This window comes from Coregonus lavaretus (genome assembly GCF_964263955.1).
Source record: "Coregonus lavaretus genome assembly, chromosome: 8".
Taxonomy (NCBI): domain Eukaryota; kingdom Metazoa; phylum Chordata; class Actinopteri; order Salmoniformes; family Salmonidae; genus Coregonus; species Coregonus lavaretus.
In genome coordinates this window covers 8,075,176-8,099,326 of record NC_139995.1, presented here as the reverse complement: position 1 = coordinate 8,099,326, position 24,151 = coordinate 8,075,176, and the positions used below count along the sequence as shown (strand labels likewise).

Sequence of the window (24,151 nt, the reverse complement as noted above, 5' to 3'; positions counted from 1 at the left end):
CAAGAGCTGCCTCCACTATTCCAGCACCATTTCAACTTCAACATTTCAACAGCATCAAATCATATATGCTTGAGTCTAATACAGTGACAAAAGATTCCAAAAACTAATTCGTCCAATCAACGTAAGGTAAATATCATGGGGCTGTCCTTGTACTGATTTCTGTGTGTGTGTGTGTGTGTGTGTGTGTGTGTGTGTATGTGTGTGTGCATAAGTATAAAAAACATGTTGACCCACCCTACTTGTAGAGAAACGCCAATGCCATCCTCCTCTCTTTCATGTTGCGGAAACGGTCTACGACTCTGTCATAGAGGACACACTTTTAGTTTTTGTTGTCCTAGGCTACCTGGCTAACATGCTTGCTTGCCTAACTTCCTTTCATGGCCAACAATTTGCCAGCTAGTTAACATTAGCCTAATACATCTAGCTACATATTGAACTTTCATCCTCACAGGCCAGAGGCACAGTGTATGAATTTATGGTTGGATCAGAATCACCGTTATAATCATTGGCCAGTACAGAGAATGAAGTAAAGTCCAAATCCCTATCTCCATCCATGGCTAATTTAGGAAAGGGCTAATTTTAGCTAGCTAGCTAGCCACCAAAGAACAACAAAACAACAAGATGCTACAATTCAAGTTTCTTTCTGTAAATGACATTTGGCTTCTGATGTGATTGGTGTGAAGCCAAATCCAAACTGGCTTCCCTTAACACTTTTTTTTTCGTGCGCCAAGACCATTCACAGTATGGGTCACTCAGTTTAGCTCAACGCTGATTGGCTATTATTGTATTTTAAAATTTATAAAGGGAGGCCAAATGCTAGCTGGCTTCCCTTACATTCAATGCTACGGGCGGCAACAATATCATACACTTTTTGACCAGACAGCATCAGATAGATGGGCTACACATACAGAAACAGAGGGGCACTGTTTCGCTCGCTCTGATGCTTTCTCCAGTGAGATACATTCAGCCTCTTGCGAATTGAAGGGAAATTATGAAACACAGAGAGAAGAAAGATACATAATTGTACTTATTTTTTTTTATCCTTTTTTTTGGGAAGCCTGGCTTCCCTTGGCATCCATCAATACATGCCACTGTTTCATAGTCATGGCATGTTTGGTTCAATAACTATTGATGAGAGAGAACCGAATATCCAATATAAAACTAATTTTACCTTGGTCTCTCTCTCTCTCTCACACACACACACACACTGTCGATGGGCGGTGCTTGAAGCGGCGATACAACTCCATGGTGGACCATGGTCTGTGTTCCGTGAAGCGTCAAGGCATGAAACAACAGTAACCACAGAAAAAAATAAGCCAAAAACCTGATGGTTAAAAAACGAAGCTAGGCTACTTCAAGGGCGATGCGTTATGGATATACATTTCGGCGAGTCAAAGTGAAAGTTTGCCATTGACGACTTGTTTTATTATCATTGGAAAAACTGTTTTATTCAGATTTTATAATCGGACTGTTTTGAGTTTACAGTCTATGTATGACGAGAGAAGATCATAGTCTTGTTTCCTCTTTCCAATAACTTTACCGTTTTTTTGGAATAGCCTACATCACATTGGAAGACATCTAATCAAATGCAAACAGTCGATGGAAACAATGAAGTTTCAGGGTAAGATGTTTTTTCTATCATAAAAACTTTCTTATTTAGATAGCTGAAACTCAACCAATAGGACTTGCCATAAATGCCATAATTGCTTAATACATGCAGTCGACACCAACTACGAACATGTTATTATATGTTACATTTCGTGGGATACTTTGTGATGTTGCAGCCTACAGTGTCAATAAAAACAGGTTTTCATCATTAACTATTATATCCATATTTCTGACTAAATTATACTTTGCCTGAACCTGAGTAAGCTCATCAGCGACACTAAAAAGTACTTCCGGGTCACGGAATTTCGAAAACGTTCTAAATAAAAGTCCTCTACTTAATTGAGTAAAAGTGTAAAAGTATACATTATTTCAAATTCCTTATATTAAGCAAACCAGACGGCACCATTTTCTTGTTTTTTTTGTAATTTACGGATAGCCAGGGGCACCCTCCAACACTCAGACATAATTTACAAACAAAGCATGTGTGTTAAGTGAGTCAACCAGATCAAAGGCAGTAAGGATGACCAGCGATGTTCTCTTGATAAGTACGTGCATTGGACCCTTTTCCTGTCCTGCTAAGCATTCAACATGTAACGAGTACTTTTGTGTGTTAAGGAAAATGTAAGGAGTAAAAAGTACATACTTTTCTTTAGGAATGTAGTGAAGTAAAATTAGTCAAAAATATGAATAGTAAAGTGAAGTACACAACTACTTAAGTAGTACTTTAAAGTATTTTTACTTAAGTACTTTACACCACTGCTGTTCAACCAATCCAGTAAATGTGGATGAGGAGTAAAGATGGAGTGTCGCCAGAGATACTTTTGAGGAGATGGGAAACTACATTGAAATCGTATTAAGGGCCATTGTGTATGTTGCCCATACATCGTCATTGGGCCATTCGGTGCTTCTGGGTGATTCTGGGACAAGGAGAACTCTCCTTGGAGTCAATTGGGCGCTAGCACAAAAACTCAACATGATCATGAATTTCGTCAACAAGAAGTACAACATTACAAATATTTTCTGAGATATTAGATAATTTACTCTGTAATATCGTATAGCTTTGGAATCGTGACATTACGTACTTTCGAGGGAAATCAGCAGGTTTCTCGACTCATACCCACTAGCTTAGCATAACAATGTGAACGCAATTGGTCGATAGTCTGCTTGGCGTTATACGTTCCTCCAGTCATTGCTCAATGTGATTCCTATCTCCTCCTTTCTCTAATATCTCTGGTGTTGCAGAGGCTAGAACCTGAGTGACATTGAGTAATATTATTCTTCTTCTGTAGTAACATAGTCATTGAGTAGGTTGGGTAGTGGTATGACCAGTTAGTATATTGTAGACTCAGTTACTGTGGTGATGATGATGATGATATAGTAGTTTATAATAGGACTTTTATCTCAATAAGGCATCAATTGTCAATTCAGGAAAATGTATTGGCTTTGCCAAGACATTCTCCAATTGTCATTTTGTCCATCTCTCACATATTGACCAGAGTGAGGTCAGTATGACCTTACAGTATATGATGTCACTAAGGAGTTAAAACTGTCAGAACATCTCCTTATTCTACTGTAGCTGATGACTCAAGTTTCCCTAGTCGTCTGTGATTTACTGTCTGTGTCTGTCTATCTACCCAGCAGAATCAGTCCTCAGGGTCAGACACTGGTGGCCTCTGGTACTTGTAATGTTTTGTCACATCTTTGTCCTCCCATTCATGGTCTTTAGGAGAGCAAGCATAGCATCAAGGTGTTGATGCCTCTATGTGGCTTGTATTGTCGGAATCTTCAGGAATTCCAGCTACTGCCTGGGAGTTTTGATTCTTCTTCACACTTCCAGTTCTCAGAATGCTTTCTGTTCTATTCTGTCTCATCCATGTGCTTATGACTATGTCACATGATGACCGAAAGGAACTATAAAGGAACCGTATGAGTGCTCTTATCAGCCTCTGCCATTCATACACTTTTAGATGTCTTTGATTGAGAAATAGGAATGTTTCTCTGGCTAAGCTCAGTTAGTATTCTAAACAGTCAAAAGCTATCATGACAGATGAGGCGACTGGCTTTTCACCTGTTGTATCTTTCTAATCAGCAGGTGTTAAGGCCTCAGCTCTTGAGGCCACTGTTGAGTTGTAGTAGTACCCTGGTTGTCTACACTGTCTCAGGCTTGTGCATACCAGGATTTGTGTGGTATGTGTGGCAAGTTAGGTTTTTGGCTGTGAACACATGGTGTGAACACATGGTGTGAACTGAACAGAACAGTAGTGGGTGAACCCAGGGATGTGTCCCAATTGTCACCATATTCCCTACATAGTGCACAACTTTTGAACAGAGAGAGAATAGGGTGCCATTTGGGACCAGCCATGCCAGGGCCAGGCCAGGGGAGAGGACCAGCGGAGCGTGCTCACCCCTAATCCCCAACCTAATCCTCTTTCAATGTGTCAGTAGAAATAATATTTTGATATGGACTGACGGCCACGCTGCTCCTCCGTGGTTCCCTCTCCACGTCCCCTTCCGGGATTAGCTCTCTCGCTTTCGCTGTCTCGCTTTCTCTGAGAGTCCTTCCCTGTGTTTTCTACAGATGGTTCTCACTCTGTCAGGCTTCCCTCAGCTCAGTTCTCCCACAGTCAGTCTCTACTTACATGGTTTCTCTCTGTCTCTATTTGCCCCAGTGTAGACAGAAAGTCCCTATCTCTTCCTCACACAGAAGTTCACTCAAGTTCAGCATGGCCAGTGAGGTAATGGCAGATTTTGTGGAGATTGTGTGCATGCCTGATTGCATAGTGGTAGTGGGAGTCACAGAGTGCTGCTGGAAACCTTCTCCAGAGGACTGGACCATCTCCCTCCCTCTCTACCCTCTCTCCATCAATCCTCCTTCCTTCTCTCTCTCTTGCAGGGCAGAAGGTGGCAGTGTGCTTAGTAGCGGTCTGTAATATCAAATCAAACTTTATTTGTCACGTACACCGAATACAACAGGTGTAGACCTTACCGTGAAATGTTTACTTACAAGCCCTTAACCAACAATGCCGTTCAAGAAAGAGTTAAGAAAATATTTACCAAATAAACTAAAGTAAAAAATTATAAAAAGTAACACAATAAAATTACAGTAACGAGGCTATATACAGGGGGTACCGGTACCGAGTCAGTGTGTGGGGGTGTACAGGTTAGTCGAAGTAATTTGTACATGTAGGTAGGGGTAAAGTGACTATACATAGATAATAGACAGCGGGTAGCAGCAGTGTAAAAACAAATGGAGGGAGGGGGGTGTCAATTTCAATAGTCCTGGTGGCCATTTGATTAATTGTTCAGCAGTCTTATGGCTTGGGGGTAGAAGCTGTTAAGGAGCCTTTTGGTCCTAGACATGGCGCTCCGGTACCGCTTGCCGTGCGGTAGCAGAGAGAACAGTCTATGACTTGGGTGACTGGAGTCTTTGACAATTTTTGTGGCTTTCTTCTGACACTGCCTAGTATATAGGTCCTGGATGGCAGGAAGCTTGGCCCCAGTGATGTACTGGGCCGTACGCACTACCCTCTGTAGCGCCTTACAGTCAGATGCCGAGCAGTTGCCATACCAGGTGGTGATGCAACCGTTCAGGATGCTCTCGATGGTGCAGCTGTAAAACTTTTTGAGGATATGGGGACCCATGCCAAATCTTTTCAGTCTCCTGAGGGGGAAAAGGTGTTGTCGTGCCCTCTTCACGACTGTCTTGGTGTGTTTGGACCATGATCGTTTGTTGATGATGTGGACACCAAGGGACTTGAAACTCTCGACCCGCTCCACTACAGCCCCGTCGATGTTAATGGGGGCCTGTTTGGCCCGCCTTTTCCTGTGGTCCACTATCAGCTCCTTTGTCTTGCTCGCATTGAGGGAGAGGTTGTTCTCCTGGCACCACACTACCAGGTCTCTGACCTCCTCCCTATAGGCTGTCTCATTGTTGTTGGTGCTCAGGCCTACCACTGTTGTGTCGTCAGCAAACTTAATGATGGTGTTGGAGTCGTAGGTGAACAGGGAGTACAGGAGGGGACTAAGCACGCACCCCTGAGGGGCCCCAGTGTTGAGGATCAGCGTGACAGATGTGTTGTTGCCTACCCTTACCACCTGGGGTGGCCCGTCAGGAAGTCCAGGATCCAGTTGCAGAGGGAGGTGTTTAGTCCCAGGGTCCTTAGCTTAGTGATGAGCTTTGTGGGCACTATGGTGTTGAACACTGAGCTGTAGTCAATGAACAGCATTCTCACATAGGTGTTCCTTTTGTCCAGGTGGGAAAGGGCAGTGTGGTGCGATCTGTGGATCTGTTTGGACGGTATGCGATTTGGAGTGGGTCTAGGGTATCCGGGATGATGCTGTTGATGTGAGCCATGACCAGCCTTTCAAAGCACTTCATGGCTACCGACGTGAGTGCTACGGGGCGGTAATCATTTAGGCAGGTTACCTTCACTTCCTTGGGCACAGGGACTATGGTGGTCTGCTTGAAACATGTAGGTATTACAGACTCGGTCAGGGAGATTTTGAAAATGTCAGTGAAGACTCTTGCCAGTTGGTCCGCGCATGCTTTGAGTACATGTCCTGGTAATCGGTCTGGCCCCTGCGGCTTTGTGAATGTTGACCTGTTTAAAGGTCTTGCTCACATAGGCTACCGAGAGCGTTATCACACAGTTGTCCGGAACAGCCGGTGCTCTCATGCATGCTTCAGTGTTGCTTGTCTCGAAGCGAGCATAAAAGGCATTTAGCTTGTCTGGTAGGCTCGCGTCACTGGGTAGCTCGCGGCTGGGTTTCCCTTTGTAGTCCGAAAATAATTTTCAAGCCCTGCCACATCCGATGAGCGTCGGAGCCGGTGTAGTAGGATTCAATATTAATCCTGTATTGACGCTTTGCCTGTTTGATGGTTCATCTGAGGGCGTAGCGGGATTTCTTATAAGCGTCCGGATTAGTGTCCCGGTCCTTGAAAGCGGCAGCTCTAGCCTTTAGCTCGATGCGGATGTTGTCTGTAATCCATTACTTCTGGTTGGGATATGAACCTACGGTCACTGTGGGGACGGCGTCTTCGATCCACTTATTGATGAAGCCGGTGACTGAGGTGGTATACTCCTCAATGCCATTGGATGAATCCTGGAACATATTCCAGTCTGTGCTAGCAAAACAGTCCTGTAGTGTAGCATCTGCATCATCCGCGTCATAATACAGTATTCCACTCTGCTCTTTACAAACAATTCCCATATAATTATTAATTTTACGTCACAAATCTCTAAATGTTCCAATGGACAAAGCATTTCTCTGTGGAAAGAAAGGGAGATTATTTTTACAGTTACTGTTACAACGCTTCTCTATTTGAGGTTGAGGTGAAAGTGAAAGTTCGAACAGTCAGCGACTCAAGATTGTCATCCCTACTATGCCCTACTGTCCTTAATGAGGAAGAAATTAATTCTGCTCATGTTGCATGCAGTTTCTATGTAGTTCTTCAGTTGATAAGTGTCTTATTACTATGTATTACTATTGTATTATTATATAGTACTATCACTATGTAATAGCTAATTTGATGGGGGTTGTCCTTTGGCCTTGAACCATATGTGTTGTAGAGTGAGTCAGTACTGTGTTCCCACAGGAAAATGGAGGCAGAGGGAGTTCTGAGAAAACATTGTGGTGTTTCAATGATATACAGTATCATGGTCTGGGGCTCGGGGCTGGTCCTCCTAGCGGTTACAGGGAGGAGGGTGTGGACAGTGTGAATCTGTCCCTCCCTGCCAACTATGGTACACTGCTACTAGGGCTGCATGATATGGGCAGAAAATCTTATTGCGATTTCTGTACCAAATATTGCAATTGCGGTTTTACTTGCGATTATATGAACAAAAATATAAACGCAAAATATAAAGTGGGAGTCCCATGTTTCATGAGCTGAAATAAGAGTTCCCATACATTTTCCATATGCACAAAAAGCTTATTTCTCTAAAGATTTCTGCACACATTTGTTTACATCCCTGCTAGTGAGCATTTCTCCTTTGCCAAGATAATTTATCCATCTGACAGGTGTGGCATATCAAGTAGCTGATTAAACAGCATGATCATTACATAGGTGCACCTTGTGCTTGGGGCAATAAAGGGCCACTCTAAAATGTGCAGTTTCGTCACACAACACAATGGCACAGATGTCTCCAGTTTTGACGGCGCGTGCAATTGACATGCTGACTGCAGGAATGTCCACCAGAGCTGTTGCCAGAGAATTGAATGTTCTTTTCTCTACCATAAGCCACCTCCAACGTCGTTTTAGATAATCTGGCAGTACGTCCAACCGGCCGCAGACAACTGCAGACCACTTGTAACTAGCCAGCCCAGGACCTCCACATCCGGCTTCTTCACCTGTGAGTTTGCACAACTGAAGAATTTCTGCACAAACTTTCAGAAACTGCCTCAGGGAAGCTCATCTGCGCTCTCGTCATCCTTACCAGGGTCTTGACCTGACTGCAGTTCGCCGTTGTAACCGACTTCAGTGGGCAAATGCTCACCTTCGATGGCCACTGGCACACTGGAGAAGTGTGCTCTTCATAGATGAATCCCAGTTTCAACTGTACCGGGCAGATGGCAGACAGTTTGTCTTATGACCATTTTGAGTGCATTTATAAACCATTATTCAACCAAGCTTAATAGGCTTACAATTTGGCAATCACTATCTCACAATTTTAACCATAGCTGTTTATTAATGTGTGTTAAAATGTTTAATTGATGGTTAAAGTAATTGACCCATTGTCAAATGCACTGTTAAAGATGCACTATGCAGAAATCGCTCTGCCATTTTCTGGTTGCAAACATTCTTTGTTTCAGTTTATGTGACAAAACAAGCAAGTATAGTGTATAGAATCATTGTACCATCTAAACCGTGATCCAAAAATATTGTATTTTCAGCTGTTTGAAGCTTAAGAACGGGAAGCATAGTATTAACACACATAGAACAGATCTACTGGTTCTTAGACTTGCTTTCAATGCGAATGACAGATCTATAACACACATTTCTATGTGAATCAGGTCACCCAAAAAGTTACATATTGCAGCTTTAAATTATTTAACAATGTATTTATTTTTTATGTGAACCGTTTGTGAATGTTTTTTTGCCATCAGACTCCAGATCTTTATTGCGGCGTTGTGTCAATGAGGTGGTCGGTTTTCAATTGGCTTACACTTATCACGTGGTTTGTGCAGGCTGCAATAATGTGCGTTGGGATGCTATTGGAAACTTTAACATTTGTAACAAGCCAAGGTAACAAGCATTCATTGTTATACCCCTGTAATTACAGACTGCAATTACCACCAGTTACGTGTTATTACATTGTAACTATGAATTGTTACAATTAATTACAATATTTGTTACAGTGTAAGACTGTAATAAGGACGCCTTAAAATGAAGTATTGCCAAAAGTTGTATTAAAAAATACCCGGTTTGAAAAACTAGTAGGTTAATTACCCAGCCAAGCAGATACAAGTAGTAAAGTCATTTTGGTTGTGAAGCGCATTATCAAAAAGCTTTGTCCTTTCTTTAGAACAAAATGCAATTTACCACTTGGCTATCTATTGTTTCACCCTGTCAAAGGCCCTCCTAGTCAACACCACCTCATAAGATGAGGAAGTGTTTATGAGGATTGCCTGCTGCAGTTGTTCGAGAGTTGTCCAGTTTGCAGCCGAACATGCAACTTAGAGAAGACCAGCAAGGGGACCCTCAGTATCACGCAGACATGCCCTCGCTGTGAGCATTCATATAAATGGAACAGGGAGTACACTTGAATCAAGTTGGGGACATTTGACCTGGTCAATGGTCAAAACAGTTTCAGGTTTTGTCCCAATTTACCTTCATAACCTAGCCTGGTGGAACCAGCCTGATCGCTGCGCTTACCATTCTACAGTAGATCAAAACACTTAGGTAAACTGTTGGAATCATATAAATAGAATGATCATTCTAGTTCTCATTTTATAGTTAGGATACAGTGGGTACTTGGAATGCAGTTTTGTTTGGCATGACAATTAATGAAAATGTAAGGCAGGAGATAGTTGTGGCAGAGTAGGAATCAAAGTGTTGGTCAGTGTTTCCCATGGGAAACTAATTAAATGTAAATAGAATAGGTACATTCAGACAAAGATTTTAGAATATTCCTCGCCTGTTCCTCTGATTAAGAACAGGCTGTTGAACAAACAATGCTGATATACTCCACCACTGGTACCAGCCTGTATTAGAGCAAAAGTTTCCTAACAAGATTAGCATTAGGGGCTAACAAAATCTTTGGGGGGCACATTTGCAGCATGCTAAGACCAACTAACTAGCGTTTTGCAGAGAGCAAGTTAAACAAACGAATAGTATAATATAGAAAACTTGGATTTATATTAAGAAGCAACGTGGAAAGCTGCGTCGTTGACTGCATGCTGTTTGGTCAATGCATGCAGAGTGAATCTCGAGTAGTGATGTGCAGTTCGCGAACGATTCGTTCTTTTTGAACGACTCTTTTTACTGACTTGAGAGTCATGATTAATTTTTCTGTGTGACTCGTTCATTTTAGTCATTCGTTTGACCTGCTAGTGCTGGCCGCAATGATTCCTACAGCAGGATTAATACATGCTCCTCCGGCTCATCGGCTCCAGAGATGTGCTCCTACCATCAAGCACCCACTGTCTGTAATTTGCGTGCAGGGAAATAGATCATGAGCATAGAGAAGAAAAATACATGTTTAGAACTGAAAATTGATCGCATGGTGCAAGAATTAATGCCATTAATTGATTATTGAATGTTATGGTGGACACAGCTTTCTAGAATCAAAACATGCACAGCCTCTGCTCAACAAACTCGAACTCGAGAACAAATCGCTTGGGGTGCTGCAGTTCGCAAACGACATTGTGCGTATCACCCTCAGCGCAGTCAAGCAATGCATTCCGCAGAGTAGACCTCGTATTAAATAAATCAAGAAATAATTGTATTTATTTGTATGCCTAGCAATCAACAAATGTACATTGTTTACAAGTCTCAGTCACAAATGACAGCTCCAATAAGCCCCCTATGGTTAACGACGTGAAGGAGAGGCTTACAGAATCATGACTCTTTCAGTTCTTTCAGTTCATTGTTCACCGGTAGCTACCTCTTCTGTGTTATTTTCTGAGTGACAAGAGCTGAGAATATTAGTAAGGTGTTCCTAATGTTTGGTATACTCATTGTATAATTACACCAGTAGTTTGTGTATCTTACTGTCTGCAAACTACTGTCTGCTAGAATGTCTTTTCTTAGCAAGTTGTGGCTAAAATAAATCTTGTTAGCAGCTAATACTAATCGCTAGTTAGCTGTCTAGCTAGCTTGCTAAATATACTAAGAGTCAGAGCAAATGCAGCTAACTAATACAGATAAGCATGTTGTTTGTGCAACGGCATCTTCTAAATCAGAGAGGAACAGCCGAAGCATGAATATGTTAGCTAGCTACATGAGGGAAGAAAACATGCAATGTAACATCTAATTAGGGTCACCTGGAAACACTGACGGTTCCTACCCTGCCTCCTGTAGCTTAGTTGGTAGAGCATGGCGCTTGCAACGCCAGGGTTGTGTGTTCGATTCCCACGGGGGGCCAGTATGGAAAAAATTAATTATGCACTCACTAACTGTAAGTCGCTCTAGATAAGAGCGTCTGCTAAATGACTAAAATGTAAATGTGAAATGTAATAATTCCTCCCTGGCTTATTTATTTGTTATGTCAAACAACAATATATTCAATGTGCTTCCCACAGTTAATACCTTTTGCCCATATCATGCAGCCCTGCGTGGCACAGTGTGGATTGAACAGTATAAACCAACTAGAATGGAGAAAGCCCCATTGAAATCACTTCTTATGTATGTGTTGCCACCCTACACTCTTAGAAAAGAAGGTGCTATCTAGAACCTAAAAGGATTCTACGGCTGTCCACATAGGATAACCCTTTGAAGAACCCTTTTCGGTTCCATGTAGAAACCTTTCCATGTAGAATTCGTTCCATGTAGAACCCTATGGGGACAGCTGAAGAACCCCTTAGGAACCTTTTTTTCTAAGAGTATAGGGCCATGAACTACTCATAAAGCATATTAAGAACTTTTATTATTCCAAAAAATAAAATACGGTCAAATGCCATCATACCGTCAAAAATGTGAAAAATAACGTAATATATTATGGCCATATCACCCAGCCCTACGTTTGAGACTTGCACCTCCTTAGACTAAAGCCCAATGTGTTTACCCTCCACTCACAACGATGCTGTAATGCTAAATCCCAGCCAGTCTAATGATACAATACACAGTATGTGTGAGAAAGCTGTGCACACACAGCACTACATGCTAGCTAGGTGCTGGAGTGGAGACAGCTGCTGTTATCAGAGAAAGAGTTAAGGACTTACAGTCCCAGGGTGTGTTCGTGTGCGTCTACGCACTCACTCGTTCATGCGTGTGTGTGTGTGTGTGTTCGCGCACTAATTCTTACCAGCTCAGCATTGTACTACTCAGGCATGTGCGAGCAACCCTATGGTCTGATAGCTGTCAGTTATTGTCTGTTCTCTCACGGCATTGGTGGGCAGACTGGGCACCACCCAATGTGCACCAATGAGGCCCCACCACAGGCAATGGTTCACATGGATGAATCTAGTTTATCTCATGAGTGTCCAGGCCTTTATCACTAGTTCACTATCGTTGTAGGAGTTGGCTTAATCTCAGTACCCAGAAACAAATCAGCAAATGTTAAGGCAGTGACGAGAGACTATAGTTGGCTAAACAAATGTGCATACAACAGATCTGAGATTAGGGCAGGCTATAGCCATGCCAGTTTCTGCTGTAGTTGTCTGCCAACGTGTGTGTGTGTGTCTTGGTGCTGGAAGTGTGTGGACGTCAGTTTCCCTCGCTGCAGAATGGAAGGTGAGTGTTGTTGGAAAGTGTGAGCAGCTCCCCCGGGTCTGGGCTGGAAGGCCTGCTGACTCACACACGCATGCATGCACACACCCACTCATGCTCATGCTTACTCAAACACTCACAACATCCAGCAGGCTCTACCTCTGAGGCTAAACACACAAAGACCTTTGAGGTCTGTGTGTGTTAAAAGGCATCCACTCCCCTGAACACACAGAGCACAGAGGCTGTCAAGCAAACAAGACCACGTGAACACATACAACACACATGCACAGACACACACACACACACACACACACACGCACACTGAAAACTGAAAATATATATGTTTAAGATACACATTCAATCAAGCCAGCCATTCAATTCAATCGTATTATTTTACATCCAAAGCCCTTCTATAATTTCTGCCCCTAATCCGACCATGTTATTATTGGACCCAGACTGTGAGCGTTGCAGCTATAGGGCCGGGGCTGCAGCTGATATCTTTAGCAGGTGTAGACAAATAGCCATAGAGTATGGTCCTAGAGCCATTAAATAAGACGTCTTCCCCCCTGCAGCTCGTTTGAAGCCTAGGGTCCCAGACACTGGATAGCCCTGTATTGCTGTGGCCGTGGACTGGCCTCTATCCCATAATATGTCATATTCTGCTGCTGTGAAGAGATACTTTCTCAGACTGAAACCTGAGAGCTAGGCCAACGCTTTGATATGGAGCTGAGGGGCGAGAGGGGAGGGAAGGAGGGATAAAGGGATGGGAGAGAGGGGGAGTGAGGAGAGAGAGGGGTGAGGTGAATCTGTGGCCTTCTGTCGGATCATAACATACTGCAGACAGGAGCTCTGGCTACCTCTCTCCTCCTCTCTCTCTCTCTCCCTCTCTTTCACTCTCTCAATTCAAGTAAATTCAAATGGGCTGTATTGGCATGAGAAACGTGTTTACATTGCCAAAGCAAGTGAAATATACAATACACAAATGTGAGAAGACACAAAACAACATCAACAAAAAACTATTAAAATTTAGCAGTAAATATTGCCCTCAAATGTTTGAAAAATATAGACATTTCAAGTGTTATATTATCAGCAATGTACAGTGTTTTAGCAATGTGCAAATAGTTGTAGTACAAATAGTAGGGGAAGATAAATACACAGATAAATATTGGTGGTGTTTACAATGTTGTTTGTGCTCCACTGGTTGCCCTTTTTTCATGGCGATGGGTAACAAATCTTGCTGCTGTGATTGCTCGCTGCTGTATTTCACCTAACAAATATAATAATAATAATAATAATAATAATAATATGCCATTTAGCAGACGCTTTTATCCAAAGCGACTTACAGTCATGCGTGCATAAATTTTTTGTGTATGGGTGGTCCCAGGGATCGAACCCACTACCTTGGCGTTACAAGCGCCGTGCTCTACCAGCTGAGCTACAGAGGACCACAAATATGGGAGTTTATCCATGTTTGATTTGTTTTCAAATTCTTTGTGGGTCTGTTTGATCTGTGAGAAATATGTATTTCTAATGTGGTCATACATTTGGCAGGATGTTAGGAAGTGCAGTTTAGCTTACACTTCATTTTGTGGGCAGTGTGCACATAGAGCCAGGTCTGCCTATGGCGGCCTCTCTCAATAGCAAGGCTATGCTCACGGAGTCTGTACATAATCAAGGATTTTCTTCATTTTAGGTCAGTCACATTGGTCAGGAATTCTGCCACTGTTTAGGGCCAGATAGCATTCCAATTTGCTCTGTTTTTCGGTTGATTCTTTCCAGTGTGTCAAATAGTTATATTTTTGCTTGGCTCTAATTCTGTTGCTTTCCTGGGGTTCTGTGGGGTCTGTTTGTGTTTGTGAACAGAGCCCCAGAACCAGCTGGCTGAGGGGACTCTTCTCTATGTTAATCTCTCTGTAGGTGAGGGCTTTGTGATGGAATGTGTTGGCATCGCTTCCTTTTAGGTGGTTGTAGAATTTAACAGCTCTTTTCTGATAACTAGCGGGTATAGTCCTAATTCTGCTCTGCATGCATTGTTTGGGGTTTTGCATTGTACACAAAGTATATTTTTGTAGAATTCTGCATGCAGATTCTCGATTAGGTGTTTGTCCCATTTTGTGAATTCTTGGTTGGTGAGTGGACCCCAGACCTCACAACCAAAGAGGGCAATGGGTTCTATAACTGATTGAATTATTTTTAGCCAGATACTAATTGGGATGTTGAGTTTTATGTTCCTTTTGATGGCGTAGAAGGCCCTTCTTGCCTTGTCTCTTAGATCGTTCATAGCCTTGTGGAAGTTACCTGTGGTGTTGATGTTTAGGTCGAGGTAGGTATAGTTCTTTGTGTGCTCTAGGGCAACGGTGTCTAGAATTTGTAGTTGTTGTCCTGGCTACTTATCTTTTTTCTAACACCATTATTTTTGTCTTACTGAGATTCACTGTCAGGGCCCAAGTCTGACAGAATCTGTGCAGAAGATCTACAGTAGGTGCTGTTGTAGGCCCTCCTTGGTTGGGGACAGAAGCACCAGATCATCTGCAAAGAGTAGACATTTGATTTCCGAGTCCAGTAGGGTGAGGCCGGGTGCTAGTGCCATCGCCAATTCATTGATATATACAGTTGAAGTCGGAAGTTTACATACACCTTAGCTAAATACATTTAAACTCAGTTTTTCACAATTCCTGACGTTTAATCCTAGGAAAAATTCCCTGTCTTAGGTCAGTTAGCGGTATGATGGCTGCGTGGTCCCATGGTGTTTATACTTGCGTACTATTGTTTGTACAGATGAACGTGGTACCTTCAGGCGTTTGGAAATTGCTCCCAAGGATGAGCCAGACTTGTGGAGGTCTACAATATTTTTTCTGAGGTCTTGGCTGATTTCTTTTGATTTTCCCATGATGTCAAGCAAAGAGGCACTGAGCTTGAAGGAAGGCCTTGAAATACGTCCACAGGTACACCTCCAATTGACTCAAATGATGTCAATTAGCCTATCAGAAGCTTCTAAAGCCATGACATCATTTTCTGGAATTTTCCAAGCTGTTTAAAGGCACAGTCAACTTAGTGTATGTAAACTTCTGACCCACTGGAATTGTGATACAGTGAATTATAAGTGAAATAATCTGTCTGTAAACAATTGTTTGAAAAATGACTTGTGTCATGCACAAAGTAGATGTCCTAACCGACTTGCCAAAACTATAGTTTGTTAACAAGAACTGTGTTGAGTGGTTGAAAAACGAGTTTTAATGACTCCAACCTAAGTGTATATAAACTTCTGACTTCAACTGTATGTTGAAGAGGGTGAGGCTCAAGCTGCATCCCTGTCTCACCCCACGGCCCAGACTCTCTCTCACTCTCCTCTCTGTCTCTCTCTCTCACTCTCTCTAGTGCACCAGGTGCCAGGTGGGTACCTTGTCACTAATCCATAAACCTTCCTGAAATATTATACTGTAGCTGGACTCAGTTCACCCCCAACCCCCCTCCATCCACTTAAATTCTGTCCAATTCCCAGTATATTTCCTACTCGAGGTAGAAGTTGTCCGTAACCACAGATCTAGGAACAGATTACTTCTCTAACCCCAACTTTGACCTTAACCACTAGATCGGATATATCTGATTGTTAGGGGCAACTTCTACCCAGGGCCACGTTCAGTAGCCAAACGTTGATGAGCGTTGCCGATAGAAATGCTACGAATATAGATCTGACGTGATGTCAGAGAGACGTTTGTTTTACATAGCATATTCCTATCTGAACATTCCAAAACATTGCATCCTGCTGAACGTGCCCCAGGTTTCCCATGAGAGAAAAAGAGAGAAGACACAAAACACAACTGTTCAGAGACAATTGTAAAAAGTACACCATTTCCCTATAAGATTTGTAGGACAAATTCAAGTTAAACGGTCACTTGAGTGTTTGCATTTAGCCTACAACATGCCATGAAACTTCTTGAAGCACGGCCCATCCTACAAAGTGGCAAAAAATTGTAATTTGACAACTATTCAGAAAATGCAACAAGTATTATATCGAGAAATCCTCTCTAACTGCTCTTCCTCCCTGCCTTCTGCTGCTGAGCCCTGACTATCCACATGATCTAGAGGAACAGAGGGAGAGGGAGGGAGGGAAGGAGGGAGGGAGGGAGAGGGAGAGGGAGAGGGAGAGGGAGAGGGAGAGGGAGAGGGAGAGGGAGAGGGAGGGAGGGAGGGAGGGAGGAGAAACAAATAGGATACAATTGTGGTCAGGAACATCATCTCTCTCTCTCTCTCTCTCTCTCTCTCTCTCTCTCTAACACTGTCTCTCTCTTCCTTCGTCTCTTTCTTTTTTCAACCATACACATAGTCTCTTTCTAATAATCACCTCTTAGGGGTTTCCATAATAAATTGTGTGATACAGTTACACGCCTCCCATTCCCCACACACATACACACACACTCACTCTCTCTCTCTCTCACACACACACACACACACACACACACACACACACACACACACACACACACACACACACACACACACACATACAGACAGACACACACACAGTATCATCATGATACTATACAGCACTTTCAATCAATCAAAATCATTTTAGAAAACCCTTAGTGGCCAAACTGTTTCTCAGTTCATGGATGCATATGTATGTCAGACTGATGGATAATCAGACAGGATAGAGTACACAAAAAGATGGGTCAGATTATAACCATAAAGGCTATATAGGGTACACACTTCAAGACCCATGTTCAGATTACTTTTCATAGATGGTAAGAAGTCAAAGTATGTGGCACAGCTGTTTACAGATTCAACACATCATCAACTATTGTTTATTTAGGATGATTCAAGTAAAAGATTACAAAGATGACACTGCAATTTAGCCAAACAGGTTTAGAATAATTCTTCATCTATTTTCGATGGGCATATAGTTAGCTGGTAATCTTTGTAGGGAGGCGATCAAGTGACATTGTCCCGAGCGAAGAACAATGTTGCCGCCAATCAACTCTCGTTTTCTTGCCTGACAGACTAACTACAGAGTTCGCCAATGTTAACTGATTAGTTACGAAGCTGGGACAGTTTCCAAATGAATTGCATCAGTAGAAACAGGACAAAACAAGCAACTTGTTAGCTGGCTATGTAAACAAATATCACTGCAACTCAATATCATATGAGCTCCACTGCGCGGGCATCTACCCTAACACGACAGCTAAACTGTCAAATAATAGGAAAACAAGGCAATGTATAGCCTATGAATATCTGTACCAAGCAAACAAAACAAACCATAATTTAGGCCCAAACGATTAACACAAATCTCCATTTCGGTGGCTAGTTCGCTTGTTGTCTGTATAGTGAGTGACAGATGACGTTTATGCTTCGCAAGTGCAGCCCAAAAATACCACCACACACACCTTTTCTTGCTTGACAGACTAGCTAGCTAGCTAGCTATAGCAAGCAGCTTGGCTGTTTCCATATAAATTACAATGCATTCGGAAAGTATTCAGACCCTTCCCTTTTTCCACATTTTGTTTACGTTACAGCCTTATTCTAAAATTGTTTAAATGAATTGTTTTCCTCATTAATCTACACACAGTACCCCATAATGACAAAGTGAAAACAGGTTTTTAGATTTTTTAGCAAATGTATAACAAAACCCCCCCCAGAAATGCCTATTTACAAAAGTATTCAGACCCTTTGATATGAGACTCGAAATTGAGCTCAGGTGCATCCTGTTTCCATTGATCATCCTTGAGATGTTTCTACAACTTGATTGGAGTCCACCTGTGGTAAATTCAATTGATTGAACATGATTTGGAAAGGGACACACCTGTCTATATAAGGTCCTACAGTTGACAGTGCATGTCTGAGCAAAAACCAAGCCATGAGGTCGAAGGAATTGTCGGTAGAGCTCCGAGACAGGATCGTGTCGAGGCACAGATCTGGGGAAGGGTACCAAATATTTTCTGCAGCATTGAAGGTCCACAAGAACACGGTGGCCTCCATCATTTTAAAATGGAAGAAGTTTGGAACCATCAAGACTCTTCCTAGAGCTGGCCGCCCAGCCAAACTGAGCAATCGGGGGAGAAGGGCCTTGGTCAGGGAGGTGACCAAGAACCCGATGGTCACTCTGACAGAGCTCCAGAGTTCCACATGACAGCCCGCTTGGAGTTTGCCAAAAGGCACCTAAAGGACTCTCTGACCATGAGAAACAAGATTCTCTGGTCTGATGAAACCAAGATTGAACTCTTTGGCCTGAATGCCAAGCAAAGGTTCAACTTCCAACAGGACAACGACCCTAAGCACACAGCTAAGACAATAAAGTAGTGGCTTCGGGACAAGTCTCTGAATGTCCATGAGCGGCCCAGCCAGAGCCCGGACTTGAACCTAATTGAGCATCTCTGGAGAGACCTGAAAATAGCTGTGCAGCGACGCTCCCCATCCAGCCTGACAGAGCTTGAGAGGATCTGCAGAGAAGAATGGGAGAAACTCCCCAAATACAGGTGTGCCAGGCTTGTAGCGTCATTCCAAAGTAGACTTGAGGCTGCAATCGCTGCCAAAGGTGCTTCAACAAAGTACTGAGTAAAGGTTCTGAATACTTATGTAAATGTGATACTTAAAGTTGTTTTTTTAATATACATTTGCAAACATTTCTACAAACCTGTTTTTGCTTTGTCACTATGGAGTCTTTAATCAATTTTAGAACAAGGCTGTAACGTAACAAAATGTGGAAAACGTAAAGGGGTCTGAATACTTTCCCGAATGCACTGTACATCGGTAGAAACAAGACAAAACAACCACCTAGTTAGCTGACTATATATAGCTAAACTCTGCAACTATTTACAGTGGGGAAAAAAAGTATTTAGTCAGCCACCAATTGTGCAAGTTCTCCCACTTAAAAAGATGAGAGAGGCCTGTAATTTCATAGGTACACGTCAACTATGACAGACAAAATGAGGAAAAAATTTCCAGAAAATCACATTGTAGGATTTTTAATGAATTTATTTGCAAATTATGTTGGAAAATAAGTATTTGGTCAATAACAAAAGTTTCTCAATACTTTGTTATATACCCTTTGTTGGCAATGACACAGGTCAAACATTTTCTGTAAGTCTTCACAAGGTTTTCACACACTGTTGCTGGTATTTTGGCCCATTCCTCCATGCAGATCTCCTCTAGAGCAGTGATGTTTTGGGGCTGTCGCTGGGCAACACGGACTTTCAACTCCCTCCAAAGATTTTCTATGGGGTTGAGATCTGTAGACTGGCTAGGCCACTCCAGGACCTTGAAATGCTTCTTACGAAGCCACTCCTTCGTTGCCCGGGCGGTGTGTTTGGGATCATTGTCATGCTGAAAGACCCAGCCACGTTTCATCTTCAATGCCCTTGCTGATGGAAGGAGGTTTTCACTCAAAATCTCACGATACATGGCCCCATTCATTCTTTCCTTTACACGGATCAGTCGTCCTGGTCCCTTTGCAGAAAAACAGCCCCAAAGCATGATGTTTCCACCCCCATGCTTCACAGTAGGTATGGTGTTCTTTGGATGCAACTCAGCATTCTTTGTCCTCCAAACACGACGAGTTGAGTTTTTACCAAAAAGTTCTATTTTGGTTTCATCTGACCATATGACATTCTCCCAATCCTCTTCTGGATCATCCAAATGCACTCTAGCAAACTTCAGACGGGCCTGGACATGTACTGGCTTAAGCAGGGGGACACGTCTGGCACTGCAGGATTTGAGTCCCTGGCGGCGTAGTGTGTTACTGATGGTAGGCTTTGTTACTTTGGTCCCAGCTCTCTGCAGGTCATTCACTAGGTCCCCCCGTGTGGTTCTTGGATTTTTGCTCACCGTTCTTGTGATCATTTTGGTGAGATCTTGCGTGGAGCCCCAGATCAAGGGAGATTATCAGTGGTCTTCCATTTCCTAATAATTGCTCCCACAGTTGATTTCTTCAAACCAAGCTGCTTACCTATTGCAGATTCAGTCTTCCCAGCCTGGTGCAGGTCTACAATTTTGTTTCCTTTGACAGCTCTTTGGTCTTGGCCATAGTGGAGTTTGGAGTGTGACTGTTTGAGGTTGTGGACAGGTGTCTTTTATACTGATAACAAGTTCAAACAGGTGCCATTAATACAGGTAACGAGTGGAGGACAGAGGAGCCTCTTAAAGAAGAAGTTACAGGTCTGTGAGAGCCAGAAATCGTGCTTGTTTGTAGGTGACCAAATACTTATTTTCCACCATAATTTGCAAATAAATTCATAAAAAATCCTACAATGTGATTTTCTGGATTTCTTTTTCTCAATTTGTCTGTCAGTCATAGTTGACGTGTACCTATGAAGAAAATTACAGGCCTCTCTCATCTTTTTAAGTGGGAGAACTTGCATAATTGGTGGCTGACTAAATACTTTTTTTCCCCACTGTACATGAGACCGTGAGAAATCATTTGAGCTCCTGCACCACCGCTGATGGGCTCGCCTGTACCAACCAAGTGATCATGACCGGACATGCTAATCTGAGAGCTATTCCCCAAGTTTCACAGCATCAAACATCGCCAACACCATACCAGACATTAGGAACACCTTCCTAATATTGAGTTGAACATCCTCAATTCGTCTGGGTATGGACTCTACAAGCTTTTGAAAGCATTCCACAGGGATGCTGGCCCATGTTGACTCCAATGCTTCCCACAGTTGTGTCAAGTTGGCTGGATGTCCTTTGGGTGGTGGACCATTCTTGATGCACATGGGAAACCGTTCAAAGGCACTTCAATTTTTTGTCTTGCCCGTTCATCCTCTGAATGGCACACATACACTGAGTATACAAAACATACCTGCTCTTTCCATGACATAGACTGACCAGGTGAATCCAGGTGAAAGCTATGATCACTTATTGATGTCACTTGTTAAATCCACTTAAATCATTTTAGATGAAGGAGAGGATACAGGTTAAAGAATGATTTTTAAGCCTTGAGACAATTGAGACATGGATTGTGCATGTGTGCCATTCAGAGGGTGAATGGGCAAGACAAAATATTTAGGTGCCTTTGAAAGGGGTATGGTAGCAGGTGCCAGGCGCACCGGTTTGTGTCAAGAACTGCAACGCTGCTGGATTTTTCATGTTCAACTGTTTCCTGTGTGTATCAAGAATGGTCCACCGCCCAAAGGACATCCAACTCAATATTAGGAAGGTGTTCCTATGTTTGTGTGTACTCAGTGTACACAATCCATGTCTAAGTTTTCTCAAGGCTTAAAAATCCTTCTTTAACCTGTCTCCTCCCCTTCATCTACACTGATTTGAAGTGAATTTAACAAATGACATCAGTAAGGGATCATAGCTTTCACCTGGTCAGTCTTATGTCATGGAATGAGCAGGTGTAATGTGCAGTGTATATCTGCTGTTTACTTATTTCACTCACCTCGACATCATCGCTTTCAAAGTGCAATGACGTGTCCCAATCCGTATCACCAACCAACATAGATACAGCTTCTTCCACAGTGAAACGTCATGGTCGCTTCGGCACGATCATTTTTGAGTAATGAAGTGATTAAAAAATATACACTGCTCAAAAAAATAAAGGGAACACTAAAATAACACATCCTAGATCTGAATGAATTAAATAATCTTATTAACTACTTTTTTCTTTACATAGTTGAATGTGCTGACAACAAAATCACACAAAAATGATCAATGGAAATCAAATTTATCAACCCATGGAGGTCTGGATTTGGAGTCACCCTCAAAATTAAAGTGGAAAACCACACTACAGGCTGATCCAACTTTGATGTAATGTCCTTAAAACAAGTCAAAATGAGGCTCAGTAGTGTGTGTGGCCTCCACGTGCCTGTATGACCTCCCTACAAAGCCTGGGCATGCTCCTGATGAGGTGGTGGATGGTCTCCTGAGGGATCTCCTCCCAGACCTGGACTAAAGCATCCGCCAACTCCTGGACAGTCTGTGGTGCAACGTGGCGTTGGTGGATGGAGCGAGACATGATGTCCCAGATGTGCTCAATTGGATTCAGGTCTGGGGAACGGGCGGGCCAGTCCATAGCATCAATGCCTTCCTCTTGCAGGAACTGCTGACACATTCCAGCCACATGAGGTCTAGCATTGTCTTGCATTAGGAGGAACCCAGGGCCAACCGCACCAGCATATGGTCTCACAAGGGGTCTGAGGATCTCATCTCGGTACCTAATGGCAGTCAGGCTACCTCTGGCGAGCACATGGAGGGCTGTGCGGCCCCCCAAAGAAATGCCACCCCACACCATGACTGACCCACCGCCAAACCGGTCATGCTGGAGGATGTTGCAGGCAGCAGAACGTTCTCCACGGCGTCTCCAGACTACGTCTGTCACATGTGCTCAGTGTGAACCTGCTTTCATCTGTGAAGAGCACAGGGCGCCAGTGGCGAATTTGCCAATCTTGGTGTTCTCTGGCAAATGCCAAACGTCCTGCACGGTGTTGGGCTGTAAGCACAACCCCCACCTGTGGACGTCGGGCCCTCATACCACCCTCATGGAGTCTGTTTCTGACCGTTTGAGCAGACACATGCACATTTGTGGCCTGCTGGAGGTCATTTTGCAGGGCTCTGGCAGTGCTCCTCCTGCTCCTCCTTGCACAAAGGCGGAGGTAGCAGTCCTGCTGCTGGGTTGTTGCCCTCCTACGGCCTCCTCTACGTCTCCTGATGTACTGGCCTGTCTCCTGGTAGCGCCTCCATGCTCTGGACACTACGCTGACAGACACAGCAAACCTTCTTGCCACAGCTCGCATTGATGTGCCATCCTGGATGAGCTGCACTACCTGAGCCACGTGTGTGGGTTGTAGACTCCGTCTCATGCTACCACTAGAGTGAAAGCACCGCCAGCATTCAAAAGTGACCAAAACATCAGCCAGGAAGCATAGGAACTGAGAAGTGGTCTTTGGTCACCACCTGCAAAACCAGTCCTTTATTGGGGGTGTCTTGCTAATTGCCTATAATTTCCACCTGTTGTCTTCCATTTGCACAACAGCATGTGAAATGTATTGTCAATCAGTGTTGCTTCCTAAGTGGACAGTTTGATTTCACAGAAGTGTGATTGACTTGGAGTTACATTGTGTTGTTTAAGTCTTCCCTTTATTTTTTGAGCAGTGTATATATATCAAATGACAGCATACCCGGTTTCTGGTTGATGTCAACAGGTTGTTTGCATGTTAATTTTGCAATTTTGACACCGATAGTATTGTTAGAAAAACAAGACCGTTCGCGGCCGCTATACTAATTCAAAGAAAGGCCGCCGACGGCCGCTATGGGTTTTGTTAATCAGTTGTTTATGATCTGATGAGGTGTGGAGTTGAAGGAGTTATATTGTGTACCTCACGAGGTGTATCGTGTGTTCCCAGGAGTTGCCATGGTGAAGAATGTTTGGTGGGGTTAGGAGGGCACCCATTGCTCAGGAAGCAGCTGTAAGGGGGAGTGTGTGTGACTTTCCTTTCCTGTCCCAGGTACAGTGAGCGAGGTCAGGAAACAGAGCAATGTGTATCTCTCACAGTGCCCCTCCCTTCTCTCTCTCTCTCTCTCTCTCTCTCTCTCTCTCTCTCTCTCTCTCTGTCTCTCTGTCTGTCTGTCTCTCTCTCTCTCTCTCTCTGTCTCTATCTCTCTCTCTCTGTCTCTCTCTGTCTCTCTCTCTCTCTGTCTCTCTCTCTCTCTCTCAATTCAGTTCAATTC

General features: G+C 43.3%; 1 protein-coding gene across 1 annotated transcript in view; it reads left to right on the top strand.

Annotated features, from left to right (window-relative positions):
* Positions 1-1,250: 1,250 nt before the first annotated feature.
* The window catches only part of LOC311133922 (rho guanine nucleotide exchange factor 3-like), a 117,824-nt gene continuing 94,923 nt past the window's right edge, over positions 1,251-24,151 (top strand). The window contains exon 1 of the mRNA XM_084167540.1: positions 1,251-1,621. Within this exon, the coding sequence (XP_084023666.1) occupies positions 1,587-1,621 (35 nt within the window). The 5' untranslated portion in view covers positions 1,251-1,586. The remainder of the gene's footprint in view (positions 1,622-24,151) is intronic.